Source organism: Microtus oregoni, unplaced genomic scaffold, assembly GCF_018167655.1.
Source record: "Microtus oregoni isolate MIOR12 unplaced genomic scaffold, Mior012 000020F_ref0000438, whole genome shotgun sequence".
Classification (NCBI taxonomy): domain Eukaryota; kingdom Metazoa; phylum Chordata; class Mammalia; order Rodentia; family Cricetidae; genus Microtus; species Microtus oregoni.
The window spans coordinates 16,667,849-16,695,547 of record NW_024543079.1 but is presented as its reverse complement, the minus strand read 5'-3'; the positions used below and the strand labels follow the sequence as shown (position 1 = coordinate 16,695,547).

General features: G+C 48.8%; 2 protein-coding genes across 7 annotated transcripts in view; one reads left to right on the top strand and one right to left on the bottom strand.

Moving 5' to 3' along the window:
- Positions 1-2,330: 2,330 nt before the first annotated feature.
- On the bottom strand, positions 2,331-11,730 carry Dusp15 (dual specificity phosphatase 15). Of its 2 annotated transcripts, XM_041670083.1 has the most exons (7): positions 11,485-11,730; positions 10,826-10,859; positions 9,291-9,373; positions 7,405-7,454; positions 6,475-6,549; positions 5,041-5,212; positions 2,331-4,223 (listed from the first exon to the last, which is right to left on the bottom strand). In XM_041670083.1, exons 1-7 carry the CDS (start codon positions 11,503-11,505, stop codon positions 3,960-3,962), a joined length of 699 nt encoding a protein of 232 aa, XP_041526017.1. In that variant the 5' UTR covers positions 11,506-11,730; the 3' UTR covers positions 2,331-3,959. The 2 variants fall into 2 exon arrangements, with proteins under 2 accessions (XP_041526017.1, XP_041526018.1); XM_041670084.1 differs by lacking the exons at positions 10,826-10,859; positions 11,485-11,730 and adding an exon at positions 10,194-10,209.
- A 9,667-nt stretch (positions 11,731-21,397) lies between these two features.
- Ttll9 (tubulin tyrosine ligase like 9) overlaps positions 21,398-27,699 on the top strand; it is a 42,854-nt gene continuing 36,552 nt past the window's right edge. For 4 of the 5 annotated variants that reach the window (XM_041670626.1, XM_041670624.1, XM_041670627.1 and 1 more), the window contains exon 1: positions 21,398-21,465. In XM_041670626.1, the coding sequence (XP_041526560.1) occupies positions 21,451-21,465 (15 nt within the window). In that variant the 5' untranslated portion in view covers positions 21,398-21,450. The remainder of the gene's footprint in view (positions 21,466-27,699) is intronic. The other variant, XM_041670623.1, reaches the window with a different exon arrangement.

Below are 27,699 nucleotides of genomic sequence, written 5' to 3'. Positions count from 1 at the left end.
GAGCAGCCGGGGAAGGTGGAAGGAAGAAGCAACGTAGGAAGAGAGCACCGTGTGAGAGGCTGTAATGGCCAGATGAGAGAGAGGAAGCATTTAGAAATGGAAAGAAAGAAAGTTAGGGAAGAGAGAGAGAGAGAGAGAGAGAGACCCCAGAGATAAGGCCTGGGAGGGGTACTTCCTGTGGCCTCAGGGGGAGGAGGGGCCTACAGCACCTGGACAGTGAGGAACCATAGGTGACCCTGAAGAAGGGCAGGTTATGACCATCTCATTGCTAGAAAGGACCTTCTGAGGGCTTGAGGGGATTGCTGAGGGTCAGGAGAAGCGCCCCCCACCACCAGCCGTGTTGTGTGTGTGTGTGTGTGTGTGTGTGTGTGTGTGTGTCTATAGTGACCTAGAGAGAGATGCTGGACATAGATGGGCAGCAGGAGCACGGAGGTCTTGTAACTAGGGTGAGATCCTGGAGACCCAGTGAAACTGTTTGGAGTAAGATGGATTCACCAGGTGCGGGACCATCTTAGTGAAGGCTACATGTTTCCTTCTTTGAACTCGGCAGCTAGTGACTTTATTATCAGGAGAGACAGAAGCCAGATGGAGTTAAAAGGGGGACACTAAGTGTCTTGGGAGAGGGGAGCTGGAGATGACTTGGGTGCTCGTGGTGAGGACGGTGTCCTAATGTGCAGCTGGATACTGCGGCTCAGGGGAGAGACTTCAGAGAGTTTTAACTGCCTCTTCAAAGCAGCTAATTTCAGAAAGCCTGTGATGCCTGAGCAAGGGGCTTTCCTGCAGGAGGTCCTGAAAAGATGGCTCTCAGGATGCTGAGGTTGGCCATTTAGGGTGAGAGTTTGGGGTGGGAGGAAAGGCCTCCAAAGGATGGAGAGGTCACAGGCAGTGAGAGGCTAACGTTATTTTAAGAGGGTGTCAAAAGTTCCCCTGTATATATTGGGGAATGCTACACTCAGCCTTGAGACTGTGTGGACGGTCCAAGGTCACAATTTATGGGCCGGTGCCTAGGCTCCAGCAGGGTGCTGAAACTTTGTGAGTTCAAGCCCACCTGGCCAGGCTTTTCCAGGACCCTGCTCCTTACCCAGAAAAACCTCTGCATCCTGCTGTGTCTGGTAGGTTGCTGTTGAGCTATGGCCTTTCAGGGGATGCGGAAGAGAGTCTTGCCCACATCTTCCCAGCACAACCCTTCCTAGCATCAACTTTCTGTCTGTACCACCAACCAGTCCTGGAGACAGAAAGGATCCACGGTTCCTGCCATAGATTTCCCATTGACAGACTCTTTCCTAGGCAAACGCTAGGGACCGTGCACTGGCTATGCAAGCATTGGGGAATTACCACGTCACCTGGATGGAATACAGACCCTAAGAAAGTGAAAGTTGGCTTGATAAAGTTTCTCATTCTGTTCAGTTCCTCTACCCCAAGGCCCTTGCCTTCCACCTGTCCTGGTGGCCAGCTGTCCTGGAGCACCAGGGACAAGAATGAGCTCTCAGAGTGCAATGGGGTGGGGGTGGGGTTAGGGGTGGTGGTTGTGAGTGTAGGTGAGGGGTAGAGAAAGTCTTCAGCAGAGGAGCGATCTTGCTCCAGCCCAGCACCCACACTCTGTTCTCTTAGACCACCTGTAAACGACCTATTTTTGTCTCGTTTTTCTGAGACATCTTGCTACACACTGGTCTCTGATTCCTGAACTCCAGCATCCTCCAGCCTCAGCACCTTCTACATAGTGGTGCCATGCAAGGCCCACCTGTCAGTCTTTCCTCAGGACCTGCACTGTGGAAGTTGGAAAAGGAAAATGCTTCTCAAACCTATTCCTGTCACAACGGGAGGCACACAGGTGACCTCCATGCAACCTTAGAGAAGCCCAGGGACCAGGATGCTAAGCCAGCCTCCCATTCTCATTTCCATGTAGGCACTCCACGGATTGTACTTTCCCCTCACGTTTTGGAATTGCCTACCAAGTGGCTGCTCGTCCTCCTGCTGGCCTGGCTGAATCCTTCCCCAGTGGGTCTTCAATAACTTATCGCTATTAGGAAGCTCTGGCATCACCAGGGATGGCCAGGATCCAGAGCTCTGTGTCTGTGCCCCTTTGCCACCTCCTGAGAACTACATCTACAATTTGCAGGTTCCTGGTGGGGTCCAAGATCCTCTGAGATTGTATGGGAACATTTCCACACTGATATATTTTGGGGATTGGTGTCTTTTAGAAGGAGGGGGAGGTTGAAACAGGATCTCTCTATTTATCCCAGACTAGTTTTGAATAAAAATCCTTATGCCCCTGCCTCCTGAGTGTTGGATCATAGACATGCACCACCACACCCAGTTCTAGAATTTCTCTTTTATTATCAAGAAATCTTTGCAGTATGAAGGGTGCTGAGTAGTTCAGCTGCATCAGCCCTTGCTGTGTATGTGAACAAGAGTAGGAATTAGTTGTCCTTTTATAGGGTGGGATGAGGATCGGCTGAGCTGGAGTGTTTAGGACAGCGACAGTGTCCTAGGGGAGAGCACTGCACTGCTGAGGCCGTGTGTAGAGGCGACACTCCATCCAGGGAGCCTCTGGAAGGGTCTGGAACACTATACCAAAGGGCTTGGTTTTGTCTGTGGACGATGGGACCACGTTATCGTTTCAAAGAGGGGATGACTCTGTCCGGGACAGAGGGGCTAGAAGACAGGTGGACTGTGGTGGCACTGGCCAATTAGGAGGATGCAGGCTCCCTGTCCTCTGGGGAGCACAGTCACCCTTCCTCTTCACAAAGCCCTAATTCCGGGTCTTTTCAGTTAACCGCTCCTGCCACTTGGAATTCCCACTTGTCGCTCCCCGTTCTCCTGTCAGATGGCAAGATGGTCCACTCTCTTACCCCCTCTTTAATCTGGTCTCTTCCACTAGAAGGTCAGCCATGGACAGAGGTGTGTTCCTTGCTGTAGCCCCAGAGTCCAGCACAGTCCGGTACACTGTGTGCTCAATGAACATTTGAGTGGATGAAGAATTGGGGGTTGGTGTGGGTAGCCCATCATTCCTTCCGCTCAGTTCCCCGGGGCTGTGCCCCATCAGCTGTGAAGCCAAGAGTCTACTGAGCAAAAGCAACTTCGGCTCCCTCGGGTAATCAGTTCTTGTGACACCCCTTAGTCTGTCCATCCATAGGGCTGCTTACTCTTTATTGGGTGTCCTGCCACCCCCTGCACCCCAGTTGGTGCTGGGTCTTCCTTTCCAGGAACCTCCACACCAGCAGTTGCTTCCTCCTTCCTGCCACAGCTGGAATGACCTGCTTTAGCTGTGTGTGCTTGGGCCAGCAGCCTGGCGTCTCTGATCCTGGGTGTTCTCCCTGAGTATAAAGTCATCTCAGACTGTTAAAGCTGATGTGAAGGCAACACCACCAACTGGCGCACACCGGCCAGTTATTTGGAGAAGAGGGAGGGGCCTCAGAGAGGTGAGAGGTCCAAAGAGCTGGGGGGGGGGGCGGCGTCAGGAGTCCAGGGCTCTGGGAGAGATGGGGACTGGGGGAGGGGTGTCTGAGAAGGGTATGGTCTTGGAATTCAGCTCTGCAGACTAATGGAGAATGGTGCTTCCCCGGGCCCCTGGAAGCTGCTCCCGGCCTGCCTCACGCAGGCTGCAGAACCCAGGCTCTGCAGAATGACCAGAGGCACCGGACCAGGCAACGTCCGCATCTCTTTAATCTCCTCCAGGCCAGTCCGCCCCACCCGACCAACCTCCTGCTCCCCGTCTGTCTGGGTGGAGGCCTAGGACCTCTTCCCCGGGCTCAAGGACTAAGGCACCAGGTGGCTTGAAGCAGGCCGGCGGAACACGGACTCACAAAGGGGACACTGAGGACGGACGCAGACAAGCGTGGTGGACATTGGGCATGGGCGAGGCTCCCACAAGCTCTGGGCGCATCCCGGATGCGGGAAGCCCTGGCCGCTGGCGAAGGGCTGTGGCGTGAGGACAGGCGGAGCGGAGGGCAGGGCGCTCACTTGTCGCCCTTGCGCGACAGGCACCGCGGAAGGCAAGAGAAAGTCTGTTTGACGCGCGCCAGCAGCGGCAGCGGCCGGTGGGCTTCCCGCGGCACCAGGCGCTGCAGGGTCCCCTCGGAAGCGGCGGAGGACGCTGTGGCCGACGTGGCGGAGGTCGCCGAACCCTGGCGACAGCGCCTGCAGAGAGGCAGCAGCGTGCGCAGTTCCTCCTCGTCGCGGAACGGGCTCTCCCCGAAGCGCTCCTCCAACTGCCGGCGAAGCTGAGGCGGGGAGGGGAAGCGGAGCACAGGTCCAGCAGCCACCAGTTTGCCACCTTCGCCCTCGCCCTCTCCCCACACCTAGCTCTTCTAAGCTCCCTGTCTTCATTCTAAGACTTTCCGACACTCACCGAGGCGCCCTGCCTCACATTTGAGGCCCTAAATTCTTCCTAAACCCCACTTACCATTGACACTCCGTCTTCCAGTCTTGCCCGCTGCAAACCGCACTAAACAACTTCCCTTGAGCCTCTGTCCCCATCCCTGGACTCAAAGACACCACACCTCAGGGGTCTCTTGTCTGTTCCTGGCTTAGGGCAGCCCTGGAATCCAGTGCCACCTTCTGAGAACCTTCCAGCCACTCCATTCCTTTCTCTCCCTCCCTTTCCTAGCTGTCTGAAATACCAAGCTGATATTTCCATGTGCTGTCTCCCCAGAATGCCAAGAGAAGGGACACCTTTGGCCTCAGAAAGACTCTGGTGGAATAGGATACAGACCCCAAGTGGACAAACTCTGCACTTCCTTGTATTGGGGACACCTGTGTGTCACAGTCTGGTTCATAAACATCTAAACGCTTAGTTTAAAAGACAAACAAAACCAAACCTGGAAATCCAGACCAGGTGTGGGTTACCTATGGTGCAATCCCAGTGTTGGGGAGTCTGAGGCAGGAGGATTGTGTATTTGTGACCAAGGTGAGAGTGGAGGGAGGGGACAGGCACAGGGTGGATCACCTCTAATTGGTGCTAAGATCAAAGATGCTTCCCAAGCCTCTCGCAGCCCCAGCCCCAGCCCTGCACAGCAAAGCCTTGCACATAGTCCCTACCTTCTGCGAGTTTCCCCAGCCAAACTCCTCAAGCTGCTGCCTAAAGCCTGGGTTTGGGTTGGCGATGGGCCTGGTGGCCTTGATGGCTTCAAGTATTTCCCGCCAGCCTAGTCCGGTCACCGTCATCACATAGGCGATCACAACGGTGGTACTTCGAGATATACCTGCGAAGCTGGATCCCGGATAACCCCAGGCTTCAGGAAGGTCCCCCTCCCTTCCACATCCCTCCCTGCCAGTTCCCTTGCCTCCCTGGTCCTTCCTCATGCTTGCCCCTTGAGCTCCAACCATGAGGAGCCTGCCTGGATCTGCCTTCCTTGCTTTAAGATTTGCCTGTGACATTTCCCTTCCCTCTGAGCAACACTCACTCCCCCATTCCAAGGGACTGGCTGAGACATCATTCAACAAAGTTCCCCTGATAGTGTTTTTGTTCAGGCACTAGGGTATGGCCAGGAAAAACAAAACAAAACAAAACTCATGGCCTCTGCTGCCCTGGAGCTTACAGTATTGTTTGGCAAGATAGTCACTAGGCAAAGCAGCAATTTCAGATGATTGCCTGAAGACAAGATAACTCTGGGGCTTGAAGAGCCATGTACATAAGTAGAGAGGTTTCTTAAATGCAGGCAGGAGAGGTGCTGGGGAGAGGCTCCCTAGGAAGTGAACATCAAGCCGAGTCTTGAAAGACAGGGATAGACAAGAATGTTGTGGAACTGGAGCAATGGGTGATCGTGGAGGGCTTTTTCGGTGTTAATGTGGCTGAGTTCAATTGCCCACACCACGAGACAAAACAAGACAAAATACTCTAAGAGGAGCGTGCAGCGATCACGAGGTGGAAGGTGGGCTGTGGACTGGAAGATGGCTGACTACGAGGAGAGCTAGGTCATTTTTTCTTTTCTTTTTTTTTTTTTTCTGAGTCAGGGTTTCTTTGTGTGGCCCTGGCTGTCCTGGAACTCACTCTGTAGACTAGGCTGGCCTTGAACTCACAGAGATCTAGCTATTTCTGCCTTCCAGGTGCTGGAATTAAAGGCACGTGACACAACCATCTAGCTGGAGACCTAGGTCTTGAGGGAACTAGTCCCTTGGCCCCAGTCAGAGCCCTTGGTGAGATGTCATGGGATGAATACATCCTTTGGGTCAGGGACCCTGGAGAAGACTCAGCCCAAAGTCCCAGCCATGCTAAAGTGAAGAGAGATGGGGAGAGAATGAGCAGGTTCCCTGTGTGACCCCACCCAGCTCCTTCAGTAGCCCTGTGAACACGGCATTGATTCCTCCACTTGACAGATAAAGAGAATGAGTCTCAGAAAAACACAGCTCAGGTGCCAGAAGTGATGAACCTCTGGGTGGTCTGTCCCGAGGGACTGTCAGCAGTGTGACAGGCTGGAGGGAACCTGCCCCACGGGATAGGCATGCATGGGGGGAGGGCGCCCCAGAACTCACCAGTGTACAAGGCAGTTACCCCCGTTGAGGCGGCAACTGTGGATAAAGTTGACACATTCTTTGAAGTGCTTTTTGCTGGAGAAGAAAGCAACAGGGAAGGGAATGCTGGGGGGGGGCAGGTCTCTCAGGAGCTGCTTCCCCCTCCCTTACAGTCAGCGAGGGACAGAGACCCTAGATCCTCGGTGCAACCAGCGTGCAGAGTGAAGGGGACACTGCTTGGGAAGGAGGCAGCACAGCAAGCAGCGAGAGAGGCTGCCCCACCATCTAGGTAGGTGCCTCTCCAGCGGACATGGGGAAAGAGCTTCCACTATGTTCATATTCCGGCCTTTCAGGGACCTGGGTATGGGGACAGCAAGGTGCCATTCTCTGGGGCCTGGAGGACCTGGAACGATAGTGAGCCGTGGGCTGGGAGAAGGGCCCCAAAGGGCCAAGCTTCAGCCTGAGTCCATCCCAGTCTTGAGATATCAATGTTAGCAAACCAAACAAGATCCCCGTTTTCCAGAGTCCCTGCAATTACCAGGTCCAGTCCCACGTCCTCGACTCAGGTCACCTCATCTTTACAAACCCTCGATTCATCACATCCTGCCCTTACGTAGCTCAGAGAGGACAAGTGCTTTTGCCAAGGTCACACAGCAGTAAATGCCAAAGCCTGGCTGTGAACCAGGTGTCTTAACTGCGAGCCAGGACGCAGGTCAAGTCTGACCCTCGAATCTGCTGTGCGCTGGGTCCCAGGAGACAGGACGCTTTCTCCACATGACAGCAGAGCAGGCTGAGGCTCTGGAGAGAGCTAGTGGGGACATGTTGCAAGGGCATGGTGGAAACAGACTCAGTCTGTCTCTGGGTGTCCTTTCTGGTCTGAACGTTCTATGCCCTCACCTCCACCCCAGGGACAGCTCTCCGTCAGCTGGTGGCCCATCTGGGGGAACTTACATGGGTACCTCAGGAGCATCAGCGACTGAGATTCGAAGGTATGTGATATGCTGCAGGGATAAAACACAAACTCAGACAGTGGTGCCTTGCCTGTACCCCTCCCCGAGCTGCTACGGCCAGGGTGACCCCAGACCATTCCTGCTCCTCTCTGGGCCACCATTGTTTCCTGTCCACAAAGAAGCAGGTACTATCTGTATGGAACTGTCAGCTCTCTCTGTGAAGACAGTGTCGTCACCCACAAGTGCCATGGACGTGAGGACTTGGAAACAGGGAAGGTGTTTCTTTGAGGATTCTCCTCCCGGCAGGGATTGCAAAGTTATACAGTGAAAAGGGCACAGCTCATTTTTCTTGAAGAGTGTGAACTCTGAAAAGAACAGTCGGGCATAGTGACCTGACCACAGACCTGTAATCCTAGCACTCAGGAGGCTGAGGCAGGAGGATGATGAGTGAGAGGCCAGCCTGGGCTACCACAGCAAGTCATGTCTCAAAAGACAAACAAACAACACACACACATACCCACACACACACACACCATCACCAAAACCACCACCACCACCAGACACCACCACCACAACCAAAAACCACCACTACTACCACTAGACACCACCACCACCTCCATCAACAACAGCTTCATGAACTGGTCTGATGGGCTTTGCTTCCTGCTGAAGTTCCACACAAGGATATTTCTGTCCACATCCCAAACATTTCCCTGCTATTTCTCAAAGATTTTGCTCAACACTTTGTTACTTCACACAGCCCTTTTCAGGTGCCTGGTCTGCTGCTGGCTGTGGCTCCTAAAGGACACAGGACTTACTCTCTTGTGTCCACAGAGATTTGTCCCATCCCTTTCCAAGAGTTTCAAGGTTATAGAATCCCACATTGTTTGCAAGATCTGCAGTTTCACTTCTCAGTGTGTTTGGCTGTAGGTTGGCCTGGTACCATCAAACCCTGCCTGCTGAACTCCCAGATGGGAGGGACGGCTGCCGGTGAGGTGTTGGGGCAGGGTGCTTTTCCTAAGCACTCATTTCTTAATAAACACATTAATAACTTGGAAAGCCTGCCTGTGCAATCTGTTCAGACTACATACTCCAGTGCTCCAGAACGAGGCTGCCCTAGAATGCAAAATCAGATTGCACTGGCCTGGAAATTTCTTCATAGACCATGAAAGTCATAGATTATTGTCAGCTGCCCTTAGAGACCATTAAATTTGACAGGTGACCAATAAACAAACAAGTTCAAGGCCCAGAGAGGATGAAAGACCCCGACCAAGGTCATCACAGCAAGTGTGTGGGCAGATTCTGTCATTTTTATAAACATAAAATATTTATTTTATGTGTACAAGTGTTCTGCTTGCATGCATGTATGTATACTGTTTGTGTGCCCAGTCCCCATCAGATCTCTCTGGAACTGGAGTTTACAGTGTGAGTTGCCACGTGGTTGCTAGGAACCAAGCCTGGGTCTCTTATGAGAACAAGTGCTCTTAACCACTGAGCCATCTCTCCAGCCCCCTACAGCCTGTTTGTTTTTATCTCAGATCTTCAGAGCCTTTTCAATTAAGGATTGCTATGAGATCTCTAGGGTTAGATGGCCTAGGTTCAAATTCTAGTTGGTCAGCTTCTTCACCATATGACCTTACACGAGTTCACTTACCTCTGTGGCCTCAGTTGCCAAACAAGGATGCTAAAACAGTCCAGGGAGGCTGGATGAGTCAGCTGGGGTCAAGATGGCTGTTCAAGGACTATGACCCAAGAACAGAGCATTTACCTAGCGTGTCTGACACTCTGGGCTGCAGTTCCAGTACTAGAAAGTCAGGATGGGTGGGGTGCAGTCCCGGTCCTATGGCTTGCCCTCCCCACCTATCAGCCTGGAATGGGGAGCTTAGATACCTGTAGCAGAGGTTGGGGTGATTCATGGATAGAGATGATGTGTGTGATCTTATTCCGGCCTAGCTGATCAGGGTCTTTGGCATCTGAAAGAAACAGGACACTTGAGCCACATTGGCAGATGGAACTAATTTATTCCTAAGGGCCAAGTGCAGAGAAAGCCAGTGCCCAGCTTGCCTCCTCACCCCTCCCTTCAGCTTGACCCACTCCCCCTGCCCACTGGCTTGCCTATCCCTTCCCTGCCTATGGGGCACCCATCAGAGAAAGGTTGTTTTTCTTCCCATCCCAGACCCCTAACTCAGAAATTCTACTTCTAGGGATCTGTGGACAGAGAGCGGTTACACATGGAGGCTGAAGTTCTCTGCAGCTCTGTTTATTGCAGAAGCAGCTAAATGTTTGGAGCAACCAAATGTCAACCAAAAAGGGACAGAATGAAAACACAAGTACAACTGTACTTTGGACTCCTGTGCCACAATTAAAATGATCCCCAGGAGCTGATAGACGAGGTTGTCGCCAATATATGTTTTAAGTGGGACATATCACTTTCCTGAACAGCATGCAGAATGAGGTCCCATTTGTTTTAAATATTCCATCTGTATCTACAATAGCTGACAAAATGCCCCTTAGGACTGCCGGTGGTCATCTCTGGGGAGTGAGATGTGCCGGCATGTACCTTTTATAACTAGGATAAATCGCACACAGTCCTTATTCCCATACCCCTGCTTCCTCATTCACCAAATGTTCCCCATATGCCCGCTATGTGCGCAGAGTCTGGGGTCAACTTCATGGCTCTTGTCCTGGCGGAACTAACCCACGGCTAAGCTGAATCCTCTCAGAAATCAATGTGGGAGGAGCTGCTGAGGAGGCTCCTAGGGAGGAAGGAGCCAGGGCTGTGGGGTGGGTCACCTGCGTCTTCTCTGTGCCTTTTCCACCTTGGGTCCCCAGGCCTTGAGCCAGCCTGTCTCAGCACATTTTCCACCACCAAGTCAAAGGTCTATGTCCAGTTCTGGCTCCTGACCACCACCCTGGGGGCCTGTGAAGGCAGGATTGGGGAGGGCACTGCCCCTCCCCCACATAAGGTTGTGGAAGGGAAAGTAGGGAGAAAAAGACAGACACCTGCAGGTTTGCCACCCCCTGGCTTGAGGCTGCCTGGCGGCTCCACTCAGGACTCTGCTTACAGGAGCCGGTCCAGCATCCTTTTCAGAACCCCAGCTTAGCCATACCTCCAGGCAGACCTCAACAAAAACTATGGAAGAGCCCTTGGGGGCTGGTGGGCCTCATGCCGAGGAGCTGGGCAAGGAGACCCTGAGCCCTTTGTGCAGGCCTTAGCCTGTTGGTGAACCTTGGGGAAAGGCTGAACTGGGATCTTTCCAGCCTGGGGACTGTTCGCTCTTGCACCCCCCAATCCTCCTTGAGTCTTTTTTCCTCCCAGCCTGGCATCCTTCCCTCCCCCCACTCCATTCTTGAGAGCGTCTAAGTTGTCTGGGCCTGAGTGTGAACAGTGGACACAGGCCTGGGACAGAGTGGAAAGTGCTCACCAATGAAGTTTCCAAGGTAGAGTCCAGGAAGTACCTGGAGGAAGGACAGCAGGGGTCAGGGGGCAGGCTGCACCTCTTCCCACCCATGGTAGCTGGGGCCCGCAGCTCTTCTCTATTGGTGATGGGACCCCAGGAAGCCATCTCCCTGATAGGTCTGGGTGCTGCGTGAGGGGTCTTGGGCCTCTGGCAAGGATGCAAGAACAGGCAATGAATTAACCACAGGAGGGGTCAGGAGAGCTCAGCTTGGGGACAGACAGAAGAGGAGGGATGGGTAGAAAGTCCCAGGTAGAGATCAGAAAGGGGCACAAGAGTGAACCCCGGACAGAGGGGATTGAGGCAGGCACAGGTGGAAGGCCATGCGGGGCAGAGCGAGAAGAACAGAAGAGACACCAGAGTCCAGCAATCTCAGACCCACACAGGCACAGCGAGGCACAGAGAATAAGGCGCTCCCAGAGAGGCCAGCGAAAGAAACAGCAAGAGTCAGAGTCGCGCAGAGGACAGACAGGCACAGGCGGAGGCAGAGAAAGGCAGAGGGAGTCTCCGAGGGCAGCGTGACAGAGATGTGGCATACATCTCAGAACTGGAGCAGAAGGTCAGCGACCCTTCCTGGGCCCGGCCGCGGGGCGGGGACGGCCAGGCGTAGCAGGGGTTCCCCCTACCTTGGTCATGCCATTCCCCATGATCCCGAGGCCGGGTGGCCGGGCGCACCCCCAGCTCGGCGCCTGGAAAGCGCTGGGTGGCCCCAGGCCCAGAGCCCGCAGCCTAATGGGGAACCAGGGGCCCGGCGTCCACGGCCCTGCCCAGCCCTGTCCAGTCGCCGGTGCCACTGCCCGTCGACCCCCGGCCCCGGAGGAAAGTGATGGAGTCGCTGCCGCCGCCGCCGCCGCCGCTGCCACCGCCGCAGGCTCCTCCTACCCCCTCGGTCATGTGGGGCCCCCCTCCCCCGTGGATCGTGGCGGGGGGCCGGACAAAGCCCCAGTGTGCGGGGCCCACGGCCCGCGGGACAACGGCAGCTTGTTGCGGCCGCGTGGGACGCCACCTCCGGAGGTGGGGGCGGGGCGCTCCCCCCACCCTGGCACCGTCAGGCGCGGCGTTGCAGGGGAATGTGGTGGGGAGCCCCGAAAAGGGCCCAGACACTCAGTTTGCGGCTGTGCCTGCACCTGCCCTCGGCTGGGGGCAAAGCAACCAGCTTTTCTTTAGTATGGAGTTTAGTATGGAGGCTGGACTCATTGCTAAGGGCTCTGCTGCTCGGTTTTTGTTTGGGACAAGAAATAAGAAAAAAAAATGCCTTCCATTTTATCCCCCAGCTCATGAAACCATCCTAGCAGCCATCCTCCCCATTCCCACGCATCCCCCCATCCAGGTCTACTCATCCGTTCTTTCCATTTACCAATCCATTCACCTTCATCTGCCTTCTCTTCCATTCATGTATGCATCAGTCCACCCGTTCGCTCATCTCTCATCTTCTCTCTCTCCCTCCCATCCATCCTCACATCATCCGTCAGTCCACTCTCTCAACCTTCCTATCTCCTACCTACCCTTCATACTCTGGTCCCCAGGAGATGGTGCATGTGGGTAATTCTGCTAGGCCCCCAGGCATGACTGCCGTTAGAGGCCTGAAGAAATCAGGAGTCAATGTGGAGGAGAGGGAGGTATAAAAAGGCTCCAGTCACCCGGATCCTGGCTCTCAGAAAACTGCAACAAGATGTCCACAGTTCAGCCCGCGTTCACACTTACTTGTTGAATAATCTGAGACCGTCCCCCTTCAGCTGACGCTATCTGCACAGGCACACTAAAGGGGCTTAGGCACCTCCTGTGGGGACCGGACAGAAACAGCTGTACCTGCTTTGTGCCTGTGGCCGGCACAGCTGTCCTTCTAAGTGACTGCAGGGGCATGTTCACACGGGCAGGGACAGAGAATCTGTTCAAGTGCAATTGGAGAAAAAGAAAGCCATTCTTTAGGTTTCTCCCTTCCTTGAGTTCACAGTGAATGTGGGGTGTCTGACTCAGCGTTCTCTGTTTTCATAAAACACAAATTAGCCCACAAATATTTAACAAGCAGTAGGGACTAGGGAAGAGATAAAGGCAGTTCTTCCCTTCGGTAGGGAGCCGTCTAGACCTCAGTCTCTGAAGCAGTGGGTTTGGCTCAAACTGTATGTGTGATGGTTGTGAAAATTTTGGCAACAGTAAAGGTTTCTAACTATGTAGTGATTAAACATCCCAAAGCAGCCCCCTAGTGAGTCTGGGGTCTTTCAGACAGCAGTCACCTGTGTGGCCGCGTAACAGTCCTGCAGTCTTGTTCTTGAATCTGCTGCTCAGTCCACACCACCCATGAACACCTCTGGCCAGAGTTGAGATTCTGGTGTGTTAAGAACTGCAGAGGTTTACTGTACAGACTACATAATTAACCGGAGGAAAGACTCAATATTTTCCTGCCATTATTCCTCAACATGTGTCAAACTAAAATATCTTCGGATTATGTTACACTGAAATGTTTTTTTTTTTTTAAATTCTGATCGAGTTCCTGAATTCAATTTCCTAAGAATTATTACATGAATTTTGGATTGGGATTAGGACAGATTTTTTTCTGACATTTGTGCTACATATTTATACAAAGTGGCATTCTCAGCATTGATGATTATAACATTAAAATATCAAACCTGAAAAATATCCTATGGTATCAAATATTCAGCCAAGATTTTGTCCTTTATGCAGAAATTAAAGCAGTACATGATCTCATTAGGATGCATGTTTGTTAGAGGCCTTTATATGTGATAAAATTGTATGTAGTTTAAACATATTTTAAAATAGATTGCTTTATGATTTATTATCAGTAAATGTTTGGTTTGTATACCTACTGGATACGCTTATATGCCCAGGAGTTCTTTCTTACAAGGAAAAAGGGCTGGATACAGCTCAGCTGATAGTGTTTGTCTGGCAGACATGAGCCCTGGGGTTTGAATCCCAGCATTGCACACGTAAGCTTCTGCAATCTAGCACTTGGGAGGCAGAGGTGGCAGGATCAGAACAGCAAGTGTGAGGCCAGCCTGGATTACAAGAATCCCTGTCTCAGAAACAAAGAAACCCAAACCAAAAAGCGGCAGGGATCACAAATGGAAAAAATCTAAGAGGCCTTGGGCCCATCCCTCCATGAGGTACAACACGTGTTCATGTATAAAGGGAAAATTTCCAGCACTCACATGAAGACAGTGGATGCAAATTAATGGTTGATAATGTTTTGGTTTAATTCAGTGTATCCAGATACTATCATTCTAGTCAGTGGGTAGAGATTATTGATGATGTGTTGAGTCTTCAAAATGTAGCGTGTGGCGTCCACTTTGGGCTCATCTCAGACAATCTGTGTGGCAGATGCTGGTAGCCTCTTGTGCTTAATGTCAAACAAAACTCCTGTCCCAGATCTAGGCAAGAAGGCCAAGGAAAACTGCGGACAGATACTGCACTTACTGAAGGCCACAGCTGATAAACAAAGCAGGACCGGCCAAGAGAACCTCTCTGAAAGCAACATTGGAGCTGAGACCTAGAGCAGCTACTGCAAGAGCAGAGAAGGACAAAAAGACAGCACCGTAGAGGCCTGTGCTTGGGAGAGGGTGGCCTGCGGGCAGAGCAGGTATAGTTGGAGCAGAGGGAGCTGAGGCAGGGGCATGACATGGGCTGAAGAGCTCAGTCGGGTCCCCTGCATAAAGAACCCTCCATGGCACAATTAGGCTTAGCATTGGTTTCTCTTCTGTGGAACGGAAATCCAAAGGGAAACTTTAACCCAGGGCCATGACATCTGGTTTGAAGGGTTTAAGTCCTTCACTGTGTCCCCCACTGGCCCTCCTCTTAGGGAAGCCATCAAGGAGGCCTGGGCAGCTGTGCAGGTGGGAGATGAAGACAACTTGGGATGGGGCAGACAAAGAGGCTGCAAAGAGGGGGCACTTGGTATGTGCGGCGATTTAAGGGCATGGCTGACATGGTATGCAGACAGAGGCAGGTAGGGAAGGAGTGGACTCCTAGGTTCCCTGACCTGAAAAAATCATTATGTCTGCCACAAAAAGGAAAACATCAATAATTCAACATGTGGGTATTGGATGTCAAGTTCTAGTGGAAAGTCACACCAAAGATGTGCTGATGTTGGCTGAGTCTCCCAGAAGGCCTGGCCCCTGACGGTGCAGAGACGCTGGTAAGTGGCCTGTGGAGGTGTGCACTTGTAACTACAGCACTTGGAAGACATGCAGGAGAATCAAGAGTTCAAATCCAGTCTTGGCTACCTTGTGAACTTGAGCCAGCCTAGACTGTATGAAATCTTGTCTCAAATACACACGTCCTGGGGGTGTGGGGATGATAAAAGACCTCGGAGACAAGGCCCCATATCAGAGCCCTAGGTGGGAGGGCTGATTTTCTTAGGTTATTTCATCTATAAAGGGGCAGCCCCAGTAGCTCTGTGTCCCTGCTTGGTACTTAGAGGGAATGAACAAGTCACACATATGAGAGCCCTCTGCGTGGTAAAAGCCCCAAGGAGAAAAAGTAAGGAAGTTACTAGACACCGCACATTTAATAGCTATGACTGTTTGCTCTGCGAGGGAGAGCTAAGGAAAAGCTCCACTTCCTTCAATGAATCACGAAGTGACGGCTTCACAGAAATTCAGCTAAAACACAGGTCTCCCCGGGAATCTATCCATGCTCCCCGGAAACCCATCCATGCTCCCTGTGGTAAGCAAAATGATGGCTCTCAAAGATGTCCGCATGCTGGCCGCTGTCAACTCTGACTATGTTGTGTTATACAGGAGGGGGGAGGTTAAGGCTGGAGCTGGATGAAAGTCATGAATCAACTGGGACGAGGTGGAAGGATGCTTGTGTGTCCAGGGAAACCCTGATCGAATGTTCTCACAGGTGACAGGGAGGCAGGGCGATGGGGTTGGAGGAAGCAGAGGGACAGGGGTCTGGTGTTGAGGGTGGAAGGGAGCTGTGGTGAGACAACTGTATTTCTGAGCTGTTTTTCACACCAAGATGTCAAGAAAGCATCTATACCTAGGCCGGTAAGATTCCTTGAAAAGATTCAAAATACATTTCAAAGATAGCCGACGTCTTTGGAAATGAGCTTGGGAGGTGGCTAATGGAGGGAGGGAGAGAATTTCTACTTCAGTAAGAGTGGGGAGGGACCCAAGTGTGTCACTAACCAACTCATTTCCTCCTGGTCGAGACGCTTGTGGCACACACAAGAGACTTCAGGAGTCGCTGCTGGGAACTGTAAGGCAACAGAGTTACATTTTTTTATAGCTACTAGAAAGAACTCAGCTGTGTGGACACCTTAATCCATCCAGTGAGACCCATTCCAGGTGGCTTCTCAGAACCTTAAGATAACACCTTCATGAGATTTTTAAGTCACCAAGAGTGTGTGCAAATTACAAGTGACAATTAGAAACTCTATTTCCTTTAGGAAAAACCGTCCTGTAGGTGGATGGTTTTCTGTTTTGTTTTGTTTTTGTGTTTTTTTTTTCCAGTCCTGGCCACCAGTGCCAAATAACTGACACAGAGGCTTAATATGAGTTTTAAATGCTCGGGTGATAGCTCAGGCTTGTTACTAGCTAACTCTTACACTTAAATTAACCCATATTTCTTACCTATGCTTTTCCCATTCTGTAGGCTGCCATTTTGTCTTGTTGACCATGTCCTTTACTTTACAGAAGCTTCTTTGTTTTAAGAGGTCCCATTTATTGTTTCTCTCCATTGTCTGTACTGTTGGGGTTATATTTAGGAAGTGGTCTTTTGTGTACTTACCATTTTCTCTTCTATGAGGTTCAGTGTGGCTGGCTTTATGTTGAGGTCTTTGATCCATTTGGACTTGAGTTTTATGCATGGAGATAGATATGGATCTATTTTCATTCTTCTACATGTTGATATCCAGTTATGCCAGCACCATTGTTAAATATGCTTTCTTTCTTTCATTTTATAATTTTTGCTTATCAAAAATCAGATGTTCGAAGGTGTGTTGATTAATATCAGAGTCTTCAATTCGGTTCCATTGGTCCTCCTGTCTGTTCTTATGCCAATACCAGGCTGTTTTCAGTACTGTAGTTCTGTAGTAGAGGCTTTTTTTTTTTGTAGTAGAGTTTGAAGTCAGGGATTGTGATGCCTCCAGAAGTTCTTTTATTGTACAGGATTGTTCTGGTTATCCTCGGTTTTTTGCTTTTCCATATGAAGTTGAGTACCATTCTTTTGAGGTCTTTGAAGAATTTTTCTGGGATTTTGATAGGCATTGCATTGAATCTGTAGATTGTTTTTGGTAAGATTGCCATTTTTACTATGCTAATTCTACCTAACAAGAGCATGTGAGATCTTTCCATTTTCATTTGAACTTCTTCTGCAGAAAATTCCCTGTTCCTGTCTGTTGTTGGGAGCATTTATCACAAGCTTTTGTGGGCCATGATGCAATTACAGCTTATAGCAATTGATAATTCAGATGTCAACCCATTTGAGAAATTATTTTCAGATGAATGAACCCTGTCAAATTGTCAAGGACTGACCTCAACAAAAATATCTCTTGCCAGGGTAGAGGCATGGGAATTTAAAAATATAAGTAAAGAATACAGAGATGTATAAAAATAATAAGACAGAAACCATAGAATAATATTAGGAGGGCATATCAGTGATTACTAAAATCACCCGTGTTTATTTTTCCACATCTTTTATAACCAATGTAAATGGGGGGAGGTAACAAAGGACTTTATTAACATGATAATGTAGAACTACTTAACAATCAATCACTTTATCGCTCTGAGACATCAAATCATTAGCATTCTGCAGTTTAAGCAGGGAACTGATCTAGACCACATATTTTGAAGACAGCCACTCCTCAGGTGACCTCATGGTTACAAAAGAAGGAGCAGAAGAAGTATGTTTGTATATCCTGACCATCTGTCAGGATGGAATGGAGCTATCTTAAAGTCAAAGGAATCAAGTAATCCCATCCTGAGTTGGGTGCAACTATGCTTGTCATTTTGAGTGCCCTCCAAACTCTCTGACCATCAGACAACGTGGAAATGGGCCCATATTTTTGGGCTTCCACACCCAGCAAAGCCAGCAGGGCCACTGACTCTGACAAGTGTTGCTTTCATCTATAATTCGCTTGTATAGTAACAGCTATGATGTCTTCCCATTACCATGCATTATCATGTAATGTGTACATGTGATCTCATGATTACATCTCAATCTTACGGGCACACATATCTGTGGATGGTCAAAAGCATGACTACTCTCTACACTATGTCCTCCACATTACGGTGAGAAACTTAGAGGCCTGTTCTCTATCACTAGCCTTACTGACAGAGCAAGCTGGGCAGACATGCGTCCTTCTGGACAGAACATAGATGAAATTTCCACGATATTACTTATGAAATTGCAGATGTCTGGCCTTGTACAACCTAAGCCTTCAGAGGATTTTTGATGAATTAGGGTGGTATTGCAGGTGTCTCTCCTTGTTTTATCTTAGTTCTTCAAGAGATCAATAACACCTAACTGACTAACGATGTCCAGATATTATTATTCACACTTAAAAAATGTAAAATAAAGCAAATATTCTTTGTCTTTTCCTTAGATTTCTCAGTGGTCTAGTGTTCTTCCTTTGTAACCTGTAGCAGCCCCTATAAAAGACAGCTGGAACCTCTTCACAGTTGCAGCTGCTGTTAGCTATGAACGGATAAGTTTTGCTACATATCTTCAAAGAATGCCCGTGTCCTTGAGAAGTTTCCTTATAGTTTTTATTAGTAACAAGTTGCTAATGAAAGGATATATGTGTGTGCGTGCGAGCGCGCGCTTGGGAGTTGTTATGGCAAAAGAAGTAGAATAAGATCATAGAGATAGAAATAAGGATGCAGAAGAAATAAGATTGAGAAAAAATAATAATAAAGAACACGTGAAATATAGAGCATGACCCTCTGATGGGGAACCTCCTTCAGCCAATGACCTTTAAGAAGCTGGACCAGGTTAGAGTGTGACCTCTTGGGTGGGTACCAGAGAAAACCGCTGGCCCGCCCAGATCTTGCTCACTTGTTCCAGCGTTACACACACCTTGAGGTTGGACTTCTCGTTTCCTGTTCTGTGAGTTTTCCCCTTACAATAAAGAATGATAACTGGAGTCTTTTGGAGTTAGCTTGGGATTGCTCGACTAGCGTCCACCCCACTTTCCAGTAACAACCCTCAGATGGTGTGTGAAGTCACTAGAGACCTTTCACCTCCTTCTCTCCTAAGCAGCATTTCACCTTCGGAACCCTGGGCTGGGGCTGGAGTTGGACTCTTGACCCTTACAGCTGGCACCGGAACAGGGACTTGAACCCTGGACTCTCAACAGTTTTCAGAGTCAGTGGCCCTGCTGGCTTTGCCGGGCTGGGTTTCTCCATCTGAGAATAATTCCTCGGATGGGTTGACATCCTACTTATCGATTGTTATAAGCTGCAGTTGCATCATGGCCCACAAAAGCTTTTGATAACGGCTCCCGACAGACAGTGGTGTGTAATATTGTCTGCTTGACAGGATCTAGAACCTCCTGGGAGACACATCTCTGGGTTACCTGTGAGGAATTTTCTAGATTGGGTTAATTGAAGTACGAAGGACTCATCTGAAAGAGGTGGCTCCATCCCACGGGCTTCACGGGAAGAAGAAAATGTTCTGGGCTGCACACAAAGAAGACGGGAAATGGGCTGAGCAGCGGCCTTCATCTTTTCCGACTCTCAGCTGCGGCTGCAGCTAGCCATGCGGCCTCACATTCCCACTGACACCCCTTCCCCAGAGTGCTGCACTGTACCCTCAAACTTTGAGCCAAAGGAAACCTTCCCTTTCTTCAGCCACAACGAAGGTGACTAACAAGCTATCTTTTGCCCATTTTTATTTGTAGAAGCCAGGGTGGGGACTTCTTTTTCTTAACGTTTTGTGAGAATTATTTGGGTACCCCCCTCACACATTTTATGACCTTCTTTCCCTTAGCATACTTTTTAGGTTCATTGACACATCAGTGTGTTTCAGCACTCCATGCCTCTTCATGACCGAGTAATGTTCGATTGTATGTATCTAGTAATAACTGTCACTAATTTGACTCTTAATGGACATTCAGGTTGTTTCCATTTGGGGGCCACTGTGAATTCTTTGGGTGTGAACACCTGTATATAAACATTTGAGTCCTTTTCTCAATTATTTTGGACGTATATTTAGTCTGGGGCTTTGTATTCTAATTTCACAGTTGGTAACTATCTGTTTAATCAATATTTTCTCATTCAGTCAGTCACTAGACGGTGTTGGCGAGCTGCCAAGTGCCGGGCATGTGCTATGCCCCTGGAACACAACAGAAAATACATAAGAACTCCCCCTTTCCCTTCTTTTTTCTTTCTAGATTCTTACGGAAGGAGATAGTGAGGATTTAGAGAACTTTTTCCAGAATGAGATAAGATACAAGTTGAGGTTAGGGCAGAAGAGGAGAAAGTGCCTTCAGTGTGGTGTATGCAGAAGGTGGGGATGGGAAATAAAGGTCAAGCCACCAACTGGAAACAGGGCCACAGAGTGGGCTGGAGGAGCTCGGGAAGGCTGCCCATGGGTGGGGAGGTGACGGAATGTGCTCAAGAAGAGAATGACTTGAGGTGGACAGGGCGCAGTGGGCAGTTGATCATGGCGCTGCAGCAGGCATGAGGGTTAGCTCTGGCATGCAATTGGTACTTAAGGATTAATTATTGTTATGACCTGACTAATGGCACTTACACCTTTGATCCCATCCTTGGGAGGTAGACACAGAGGAGGCAGAGTTTGGGGCAAGCCTGGTTGACATGATGCATTCTTGGACAGCCAGCACTACACATTGAGACCCTGTCTTTAAAAGAAAAGCAATTATTTTCTGTCTGGGATATATCTCAGCTGTAGAGTGCTTGTCTATTATACAACAGGCTCTAGGCTCTCTCCCTAACATCACACACAAAACCCAAGATTATAAATAGCTTAATTTTGTTTTTGAAGCAGGGTTTTATGTTACATTGTCTGACTTTAAACTCACTTTCTAACCCAGGATGCCTTTGAATCCTCCTACCTCTACTTCCCAAGTAAATGCCACTGTTGCTGGGTGCTTAAGAGTTAGATAGTGAGGGAGCCAGACGTAGAGGTGTGTCTCCGATTTCAAGGTCATCTTTGGTTAGGAAGTGAGTTTGAGGCTAGCCTGGGTAATGTGAAACCCTGTTTCAAACAACAACAAATCCAAACCCAAATTTAAAAAGAAAATGACTGAGTGTTTGGGGCTGAACCTGGTGAGGAAACTTCCTTCAGTAAGATCGGAGGACCGCATTTTCTGAAACGTGACAATTTTTCAGATGCAGGGCTTTTAGAGCGTGGGGAGTGGAGCTGGACAGCTGGACCGTAGGTGCTGCGGCAGGCAGTGTATCCTAAGTAGAGCTGTTGTTGGGGCATAAGAGCGAAAGGTTAGGCACCACTTCAAAGAGCCTGAGGTAGAGGCAGCCGCTATGGCCTAGAGGCGTGGCCTAATATCATCCAATCAGAGTGGCGGATCCGGACGCCTCCCTTCGTCGTCGTGGTAACGAGACGCACAGGCTCTCCCAAGCGCAGGTGGCGGTTTGGTTTGGGCCCATGTCATGTCGCGACAGAAGGTAAGAGTGACACCAATTCGATGCTTTTGATGTCCTTAGAGGAAGGGAAATCGCGGAGGGATTTAGAACAGGAAGGTTGGGTGGGGGTGGGGAGAAAAGAATACCCTCATCTCTCTAAAGACTACAAGCCCGACGTGCCCTGCGCCACAGGAACTTCAGCGCATGCTCTGCGAGCCTGGAATGCTGTCAGGATATTTACTGAGTCTAGAATCAAAAATGTACCCAGCGTCTTCTGTGGCCCCTAGATATTATCCTGACTTAAAGAAACCTTTAGAGATTCTTTCATCCATTTGCCTGTCTGTCCTTCCGTCCGTCCATCAAATCTTCATTAGTGGCTTTTCCAATCCCAATTCTATCTGAGCCTCAAATCAGACAAGCTCTTGCATTATAGGAACCGACAAGTCAATCCTGATTTTAAGATCAAGAAAAATGAGATCGAAAGAAGGGAAATGAGTCGCCTTAGAACCCAACATTCTGGTCCCAACCTGCTGCTACTTTCGTGTTTCAACTTCTCAGAATGCCACCTCTGGATTCTTTCCCTCGCAGAACAGAAGGTGACTCTGTCTACCGGCAGAGTGCCATGAGTTTACTCCTCCTGCCAGGATTCATTACTCCGTCTAACGTTTGTTTAGCTCGCGTCTTTCCTTCTAGATTCCTGGATCGACTTGCTCCCTGTAGCCCTGTACCCCAGCTGTCAAGCAGAGACCGCACACAGCTATCTCTATTGAGTAACTGCTGTTGATGAAGTTAGAAACTGGGGCGCTACTCTGACTCCTCTGTTTTCGTTTCCCACATCCAATAAAGCCTCCTCTTTGAACTTTGTGGGTTTACAATGATTCCCTCCACCTCCACTATGCTGTCATTATGATTCACTTCCTAAAGTAACACTCTTTCTTTTTTTTTTAAGATTTATTTATTTATTATGTATACAGTATTCTCAATACTCTGCCTGCAGGCCAGAAGAGGGCACAGATCTCATTACAGATGGTTGTGAGCCACCATGTGGTTGCTGGGAATTGAACTCAGGACCTTTGGAAGAGCAGGCGGTGCTCTTAACCACTGAGCCATCTCTCCAGCCCCCATAAAGTAACACTTTCAACACACACATTGGAGACATCTCGCTATTCAAGTGTCATTAACAGAATTAAAACAAATGTCTGCGGCAGTAGCCCTTCCCATAATCCTGTTCTCTTTTGATAGTGAAACGATTAAGGCAACATTGTCTTGTTCTAACTCCATTTTGTTTACTTAGTTCACAGGCCTTCTACCCCCGACCCCCACAGTGGTCATGTCTGCCTTGGCAGCATTATTTGATATTTCCATGGCCTTGACCATGGTTCAGTTGTATTAATCAAAATAATTAAAGCAAACTAAAATAACTAGGAACTATGTAAATCAAAAATAATTGGCATGTTGTGTCTAAAATAGTTACTATGCTCTTCCAGGAATGAATGCTTCAAGGTCACTTTGACCCTCATCTAACTTTGATGCAAATTATGTCTGTGTGGGTTTTGCCTTTAAAAACACTGTACCCTGGAGCTTGGGCAGGAATAGTCACAATCTCAGTTTTGGTCTGGTTATCAATAAAAAGTACTTAAAACATTTAATTGGCTTAATTAGAGTGGTTGTCAATAACTCTCTTGCGTGAATTATTTTGATACCAACTAGCAGATGGGGTAATTTTCTCTGTGAATTAAAGAATTACAAGACAGGAAGTGCTCTGATAGCAAAGCAAAAGAAACGTTTATTGGCAAGCATCATAGAGTCCCGGGACAGAGGAAGAGGCCCCGGAGCTGGGAAGACCGTCAACTCCTACGGGGGTTTGGGTTTTTATTAGGCATAAGGTGTTCCACCTGGTTATCCCCCGTCCTCCCTCTATCAGTGTAAAGGCACCATGTGGCCCATCTGCAGCAGGACTGGATCTTTGTCCTTGATCAGAAAGACAAGTGCAGTAAGACCCTGCGTTGGCGAATGAGCATAGAGATAACGGTGATAGAGCCCGTGTCCGGGGAGCCAGTACAGAAATGTTGGTCCCATGTCCAGGGAGCCAGTACAGAAATGTTGGTTGGTTGGTGGGGATAAGAGTCAGCTCCCTAACCCTCTCTGCCCTTTGGGGTGTAATGAGGGTAGAGAGACCCACTGCATGCAAGGAAAAATATTTTCAGAAATGCATACAACACACACACACACTCACACACACATACATACATTGGGAGAAACTTGGTGGTAAAAGAGAAATCCATAAGAACTTTTTTCTGTTTTTGTGTTTTTTTTTTTTTTTTGAGATAGGTTTTCTCTTCTGTACCTTTGGAACCTGTCGTGGAACTAACTCTTGTAGACCAGGCTGGCCTCAAACTCACAGAGATCCACCTGCCTCTGAGTCCCGAGTACTGGGATTAAAGGCGTGCGTCACCACAGCCTGGCAGGACTCTTTTAAAAAAGGAAAAGAAAAGAAATCTCTCCTACGCCATTGTTTCTTTGTGCCCCTTGGGGTGGATGAAGATTGTATCACAAATAGAGTAGGGCCAATAATTGAAACTGCGGGTTCTTTCTGAGTCCCAGACCCTTCTGAGGGTCCCACCCTGGCAAAGGTATTCATTAGAATAGACTTGCCTTTGATGGATGGAGCCACCTAGCTGCTCGTCCCCACCTGAGGCCCTGGGGTGTCTGTGCGACATGGGAAACGTGGACACAGAGACGGGCTGGGAGATTGGGGAACCCGGGGACTGTGCGGAGCTCCACAAGCCTAACTCGCATCTCCCTCTGCTTGCGGTCGCTTGGATATGCTGTCACATACAAATGATACGGTCCTGATAAGCCATTTGCTATTCCCAAAAGATACAAAAGCCAGTCTCTTCTGAGAACCCTTAACTTTGGATGGGTCCTTATGCTCTCTGGGGAAGGCAAGCAAGGACACTGACATCGCATGTACAGTTCATGGCCAGGGAGGTGGCTCAGTGGGAGGGATGCTTTCTGTGAAATTGTGAAGCCCTGAGTTAGATTGCCCAGAACCAAGATGAAGCTGGGCATGGTAGCACAATTCTGTAATCCCAGCTCCTCGGGTGAGATGGGAGGTGGGGACAGGTGAGCCTTGAAAGCTTGAAGGCCAGCTTGCCTGGCATACAGGACAGTGAACAACAAAAAGGACCTTGTCCCAAACTAGGTGTAAGGTGAGGACTGACACTCAGGACTGAGACAGCCCTCCAACACTACATATGCTGCAAGGTCATGCACTCTTACACAGAAAAATGCATGTATGCACCTCACACACACCGTGTGTGTATTTGACACATTCAGTTCTTGCGGTGTCAGGCAGAAGAGAATGTCAAACACCTCTGAAGAACCGGAACTTGATGACCGTGATGGCTGAATAGCATAATTATTATCAGTGAAAGATGTGGTCAGGGAATTTTATAGATTTCCATAGTGATGTAAGAAAGGATGCCTTAAGTAAAACAATGAAATGAAATACTTGTTCTTGAAAAACTAGGGGATAGCAGAAAAATTACCCTTTTGGTACAGGGCAATTATAAGAATTTATAGTAGCATTGTTGTTTAAAAACAAAATTTTATTACATTTTTAATTTATGTGAGTGAGCATATGTGCTCTACGGCCCATGCATGGAGCCAGAGGACAAGCTGTGAGTCCATTCTCTCTTTTTCCACCATGTGGGTCTCCAGGATTGAATGCAGAGAATCAGGCTTGGCTGCAAGCACCTTTGCCCGTGGAGCCATCTTGATGGCTTCCCCAATATCATTTTTTAAAAGTTGAAACAGGAAATGTCCCTTAAGGCCAGACCTAAGGTAAAGATGTTTGCACTGAAAACTTTTAGCCAGCACTAGATTAGGGTTTAGCCACCGCAGCAAAAATAAACAGAAGACATAGACATGGAAAAAGAAGGAGCAAATTTGTCTTTGTTCATAGATAGCATGTATGTACATAGAAAATATGAGGGAATCTATAAGCTGCTTCCATTGATAGTTTAGCGAGGGTGCCGACTGCAGGTAGCATACATTAATCAGTTTTGCTTCTGTTTGTATCTGCTTCAGGGTGGTTGTGGTAATGAGCTACCATAAGTCTACTGGCTTGGACAGTTTGTTATCCAACAGGCCTAGTGGAGAAGGGCACTGTGTAGAGCTGTATTCCTGGCAGAGGCTATTTCACGGCAGCTCTGGCATCTAATGGCTGCCCTCCTCATTGGTTTCCGGTCTCCTTTTGCTGTGAAGTCCATCTTCCTCACAGTGGTCATTCTGAAACTTCCACAACAACAGAAGTGGACTGAGATACTGGACATTACATGAGCATGTATGAGACCTCAAAGCCCACCCCCAGAGTGATGCACTTCCTCCAACAAGGCCATTCCTACTCCAACAAAGACACACCTTCCAATAGTGCCATTCCTGAGGCACTACATTCTATAGGAGGCATTTACATTCAAACTACATTCTACTCTCTGACCTCCACAAACTTGTAATGATAACATAAAGCAAAATGCATTTAGTCCAACTTCAAAAGTCCCCATAGTCTATCATAGTCTAACAATGTTTTAAAGTCCAATGTTCAAAGTCTTTCTGAGATTCATGCAGTCTCTTAACTGTAACTCCCTATAAAATCAAAATCAAAAAATAGATCACATACTTTCAACATATAATGGCACAGGATATACATCACCATTCCAAAACATAGGGAAGGGAGCAGAGTGAGGAAACATTGGACCAAAGCAAAACCGAAAAGCAGCTGGACAGACTCCAAACTGCATTTTCATGTCTGATGTCAAAACGTTCTTCAGCTCTCCAGCTCTTTTCAGTTCTATTGACTACGGCACACTTTCTCTTGGGCTGGTTCCATTCCCCTATTAGCAGCTTTCATCCGCAGGTATCCCACAACTTTGGCATTTCCAACATCTCGGGCTCTCCAAGGCAAGCCAGGCTTCTCCTTCACAGCTTCACACGATGGCCCCTCTGGGCCTCCATTCAAGGACATCCCTGATACGTGCCTGGCCCCTTTGACTTTTCTTAGTTGTAGAGGAAGATTACATGATGTCTTTCTTCTATCCTTGACGCTAAAGTCAGAACCATGTGGCTGAAGCTGCCAAGTTCTGCGGGAACAAGGTCCCCTCATTCAATTACATCTTCAACAGCTTTCTCTTTTCACTGTCTTAGGTTGGCTGTTCTAGAACTTATTCTGTAGACCAGGATATTCTCAAACTCAGAGATGCAGCAGCCTCTGCCTTCCCAGTGCTGGGATTTAAGGCATGCGCCACCACACCCAGCTCTAAGCTTTTTTATAATCCCTCTTCACGTGTTGGAAACTTAGCTGGGTGGGCCTTTACCCTGAGGTCACTACTCCCTTTATTCCACTTCTAAAGGTTTAGTTCCATTTCACCTCCTGGTGATCATTTTCTCCTCAAATTGGACATTTTATATTTTTCCTCTCTCAGCTTACCCTGTTTCATTCTGTATCTTCATGAGAGTTAACACTAATAACCATACAACAGAGTCAATACTGGCTGTTTTGAGATTTCTTCTGCCAACAGAATTAATCCAAATCTTAGCCACGGGCAGACTCTTCAGACAAGAGTAAAAAGCAACCACTTTCTTCACCAAAATATCACAAGACTGCGCTAACATACTAACATTCCTCTGAAACCTCTTGGTCCACCACCCACAGCTCAGGTCACACTCAGCACCACTGTCTTCCATGCTCCTACTAGGACGGCCCATTAAGCAGCACTGTGTTCAACTGCTTTTCTAATCCACAGTCCCAGGGTCCATGCTGCTTCAAACACTAGCATGGTCAGGCCTTATACAGCCATACCCCAGTTCCTGGCACCAACTTCTGCCTTAGTGACTACAGCAACTCTTATAAAGGAAAATATTTAATTGGTTGGCTTACAGTTTCAGAGGTTTAGTCCATTTTCATCATGGTAGGATATGGCAGTGTGCAGACAGACATGGTTCTGGAGAAGGAGCTGAGAATTCTACAGCTTTGATTTGCAGGAAACAGGAAGTGAATTGAGACACTGGGCATGGCTTGAGCATATGTGAGACCTCAAAGCCCACCCTCACAGTGACGCACTTCCTCCAACAAGCCCACACCTACTCCGATAAGGCCACACCTCCTAATAGTGCCTCTCCCTATGAGTTTGTGTGGGCCAGTTACAATTAAACTACCACAACCTGTCTGGCATTCACGAGCATTTATACATACATGCATACTCATTTGTTTACATG

Coding starts and splice junctions, on each gene's coding strand:
- Dusp15 (XM_041670083.1), bottom strand. CDS start 11,505: ATGGGGAATGGCATGACCAAG. Junction 7,455..9,290: donor CACCCCAACCTCTGCTACAG/GTATCTAAGCTC, acceptor TTATCCCTGCAG/CATATCACATACCTTCGAAT. Junction 6,550..7,404: donor GATGCTCCTGAGGTACCCAT/GTAAGTTCCCCC, acceptor TTTCTTCTCCAG/CAAAAAGCACTTCAAAGAAT.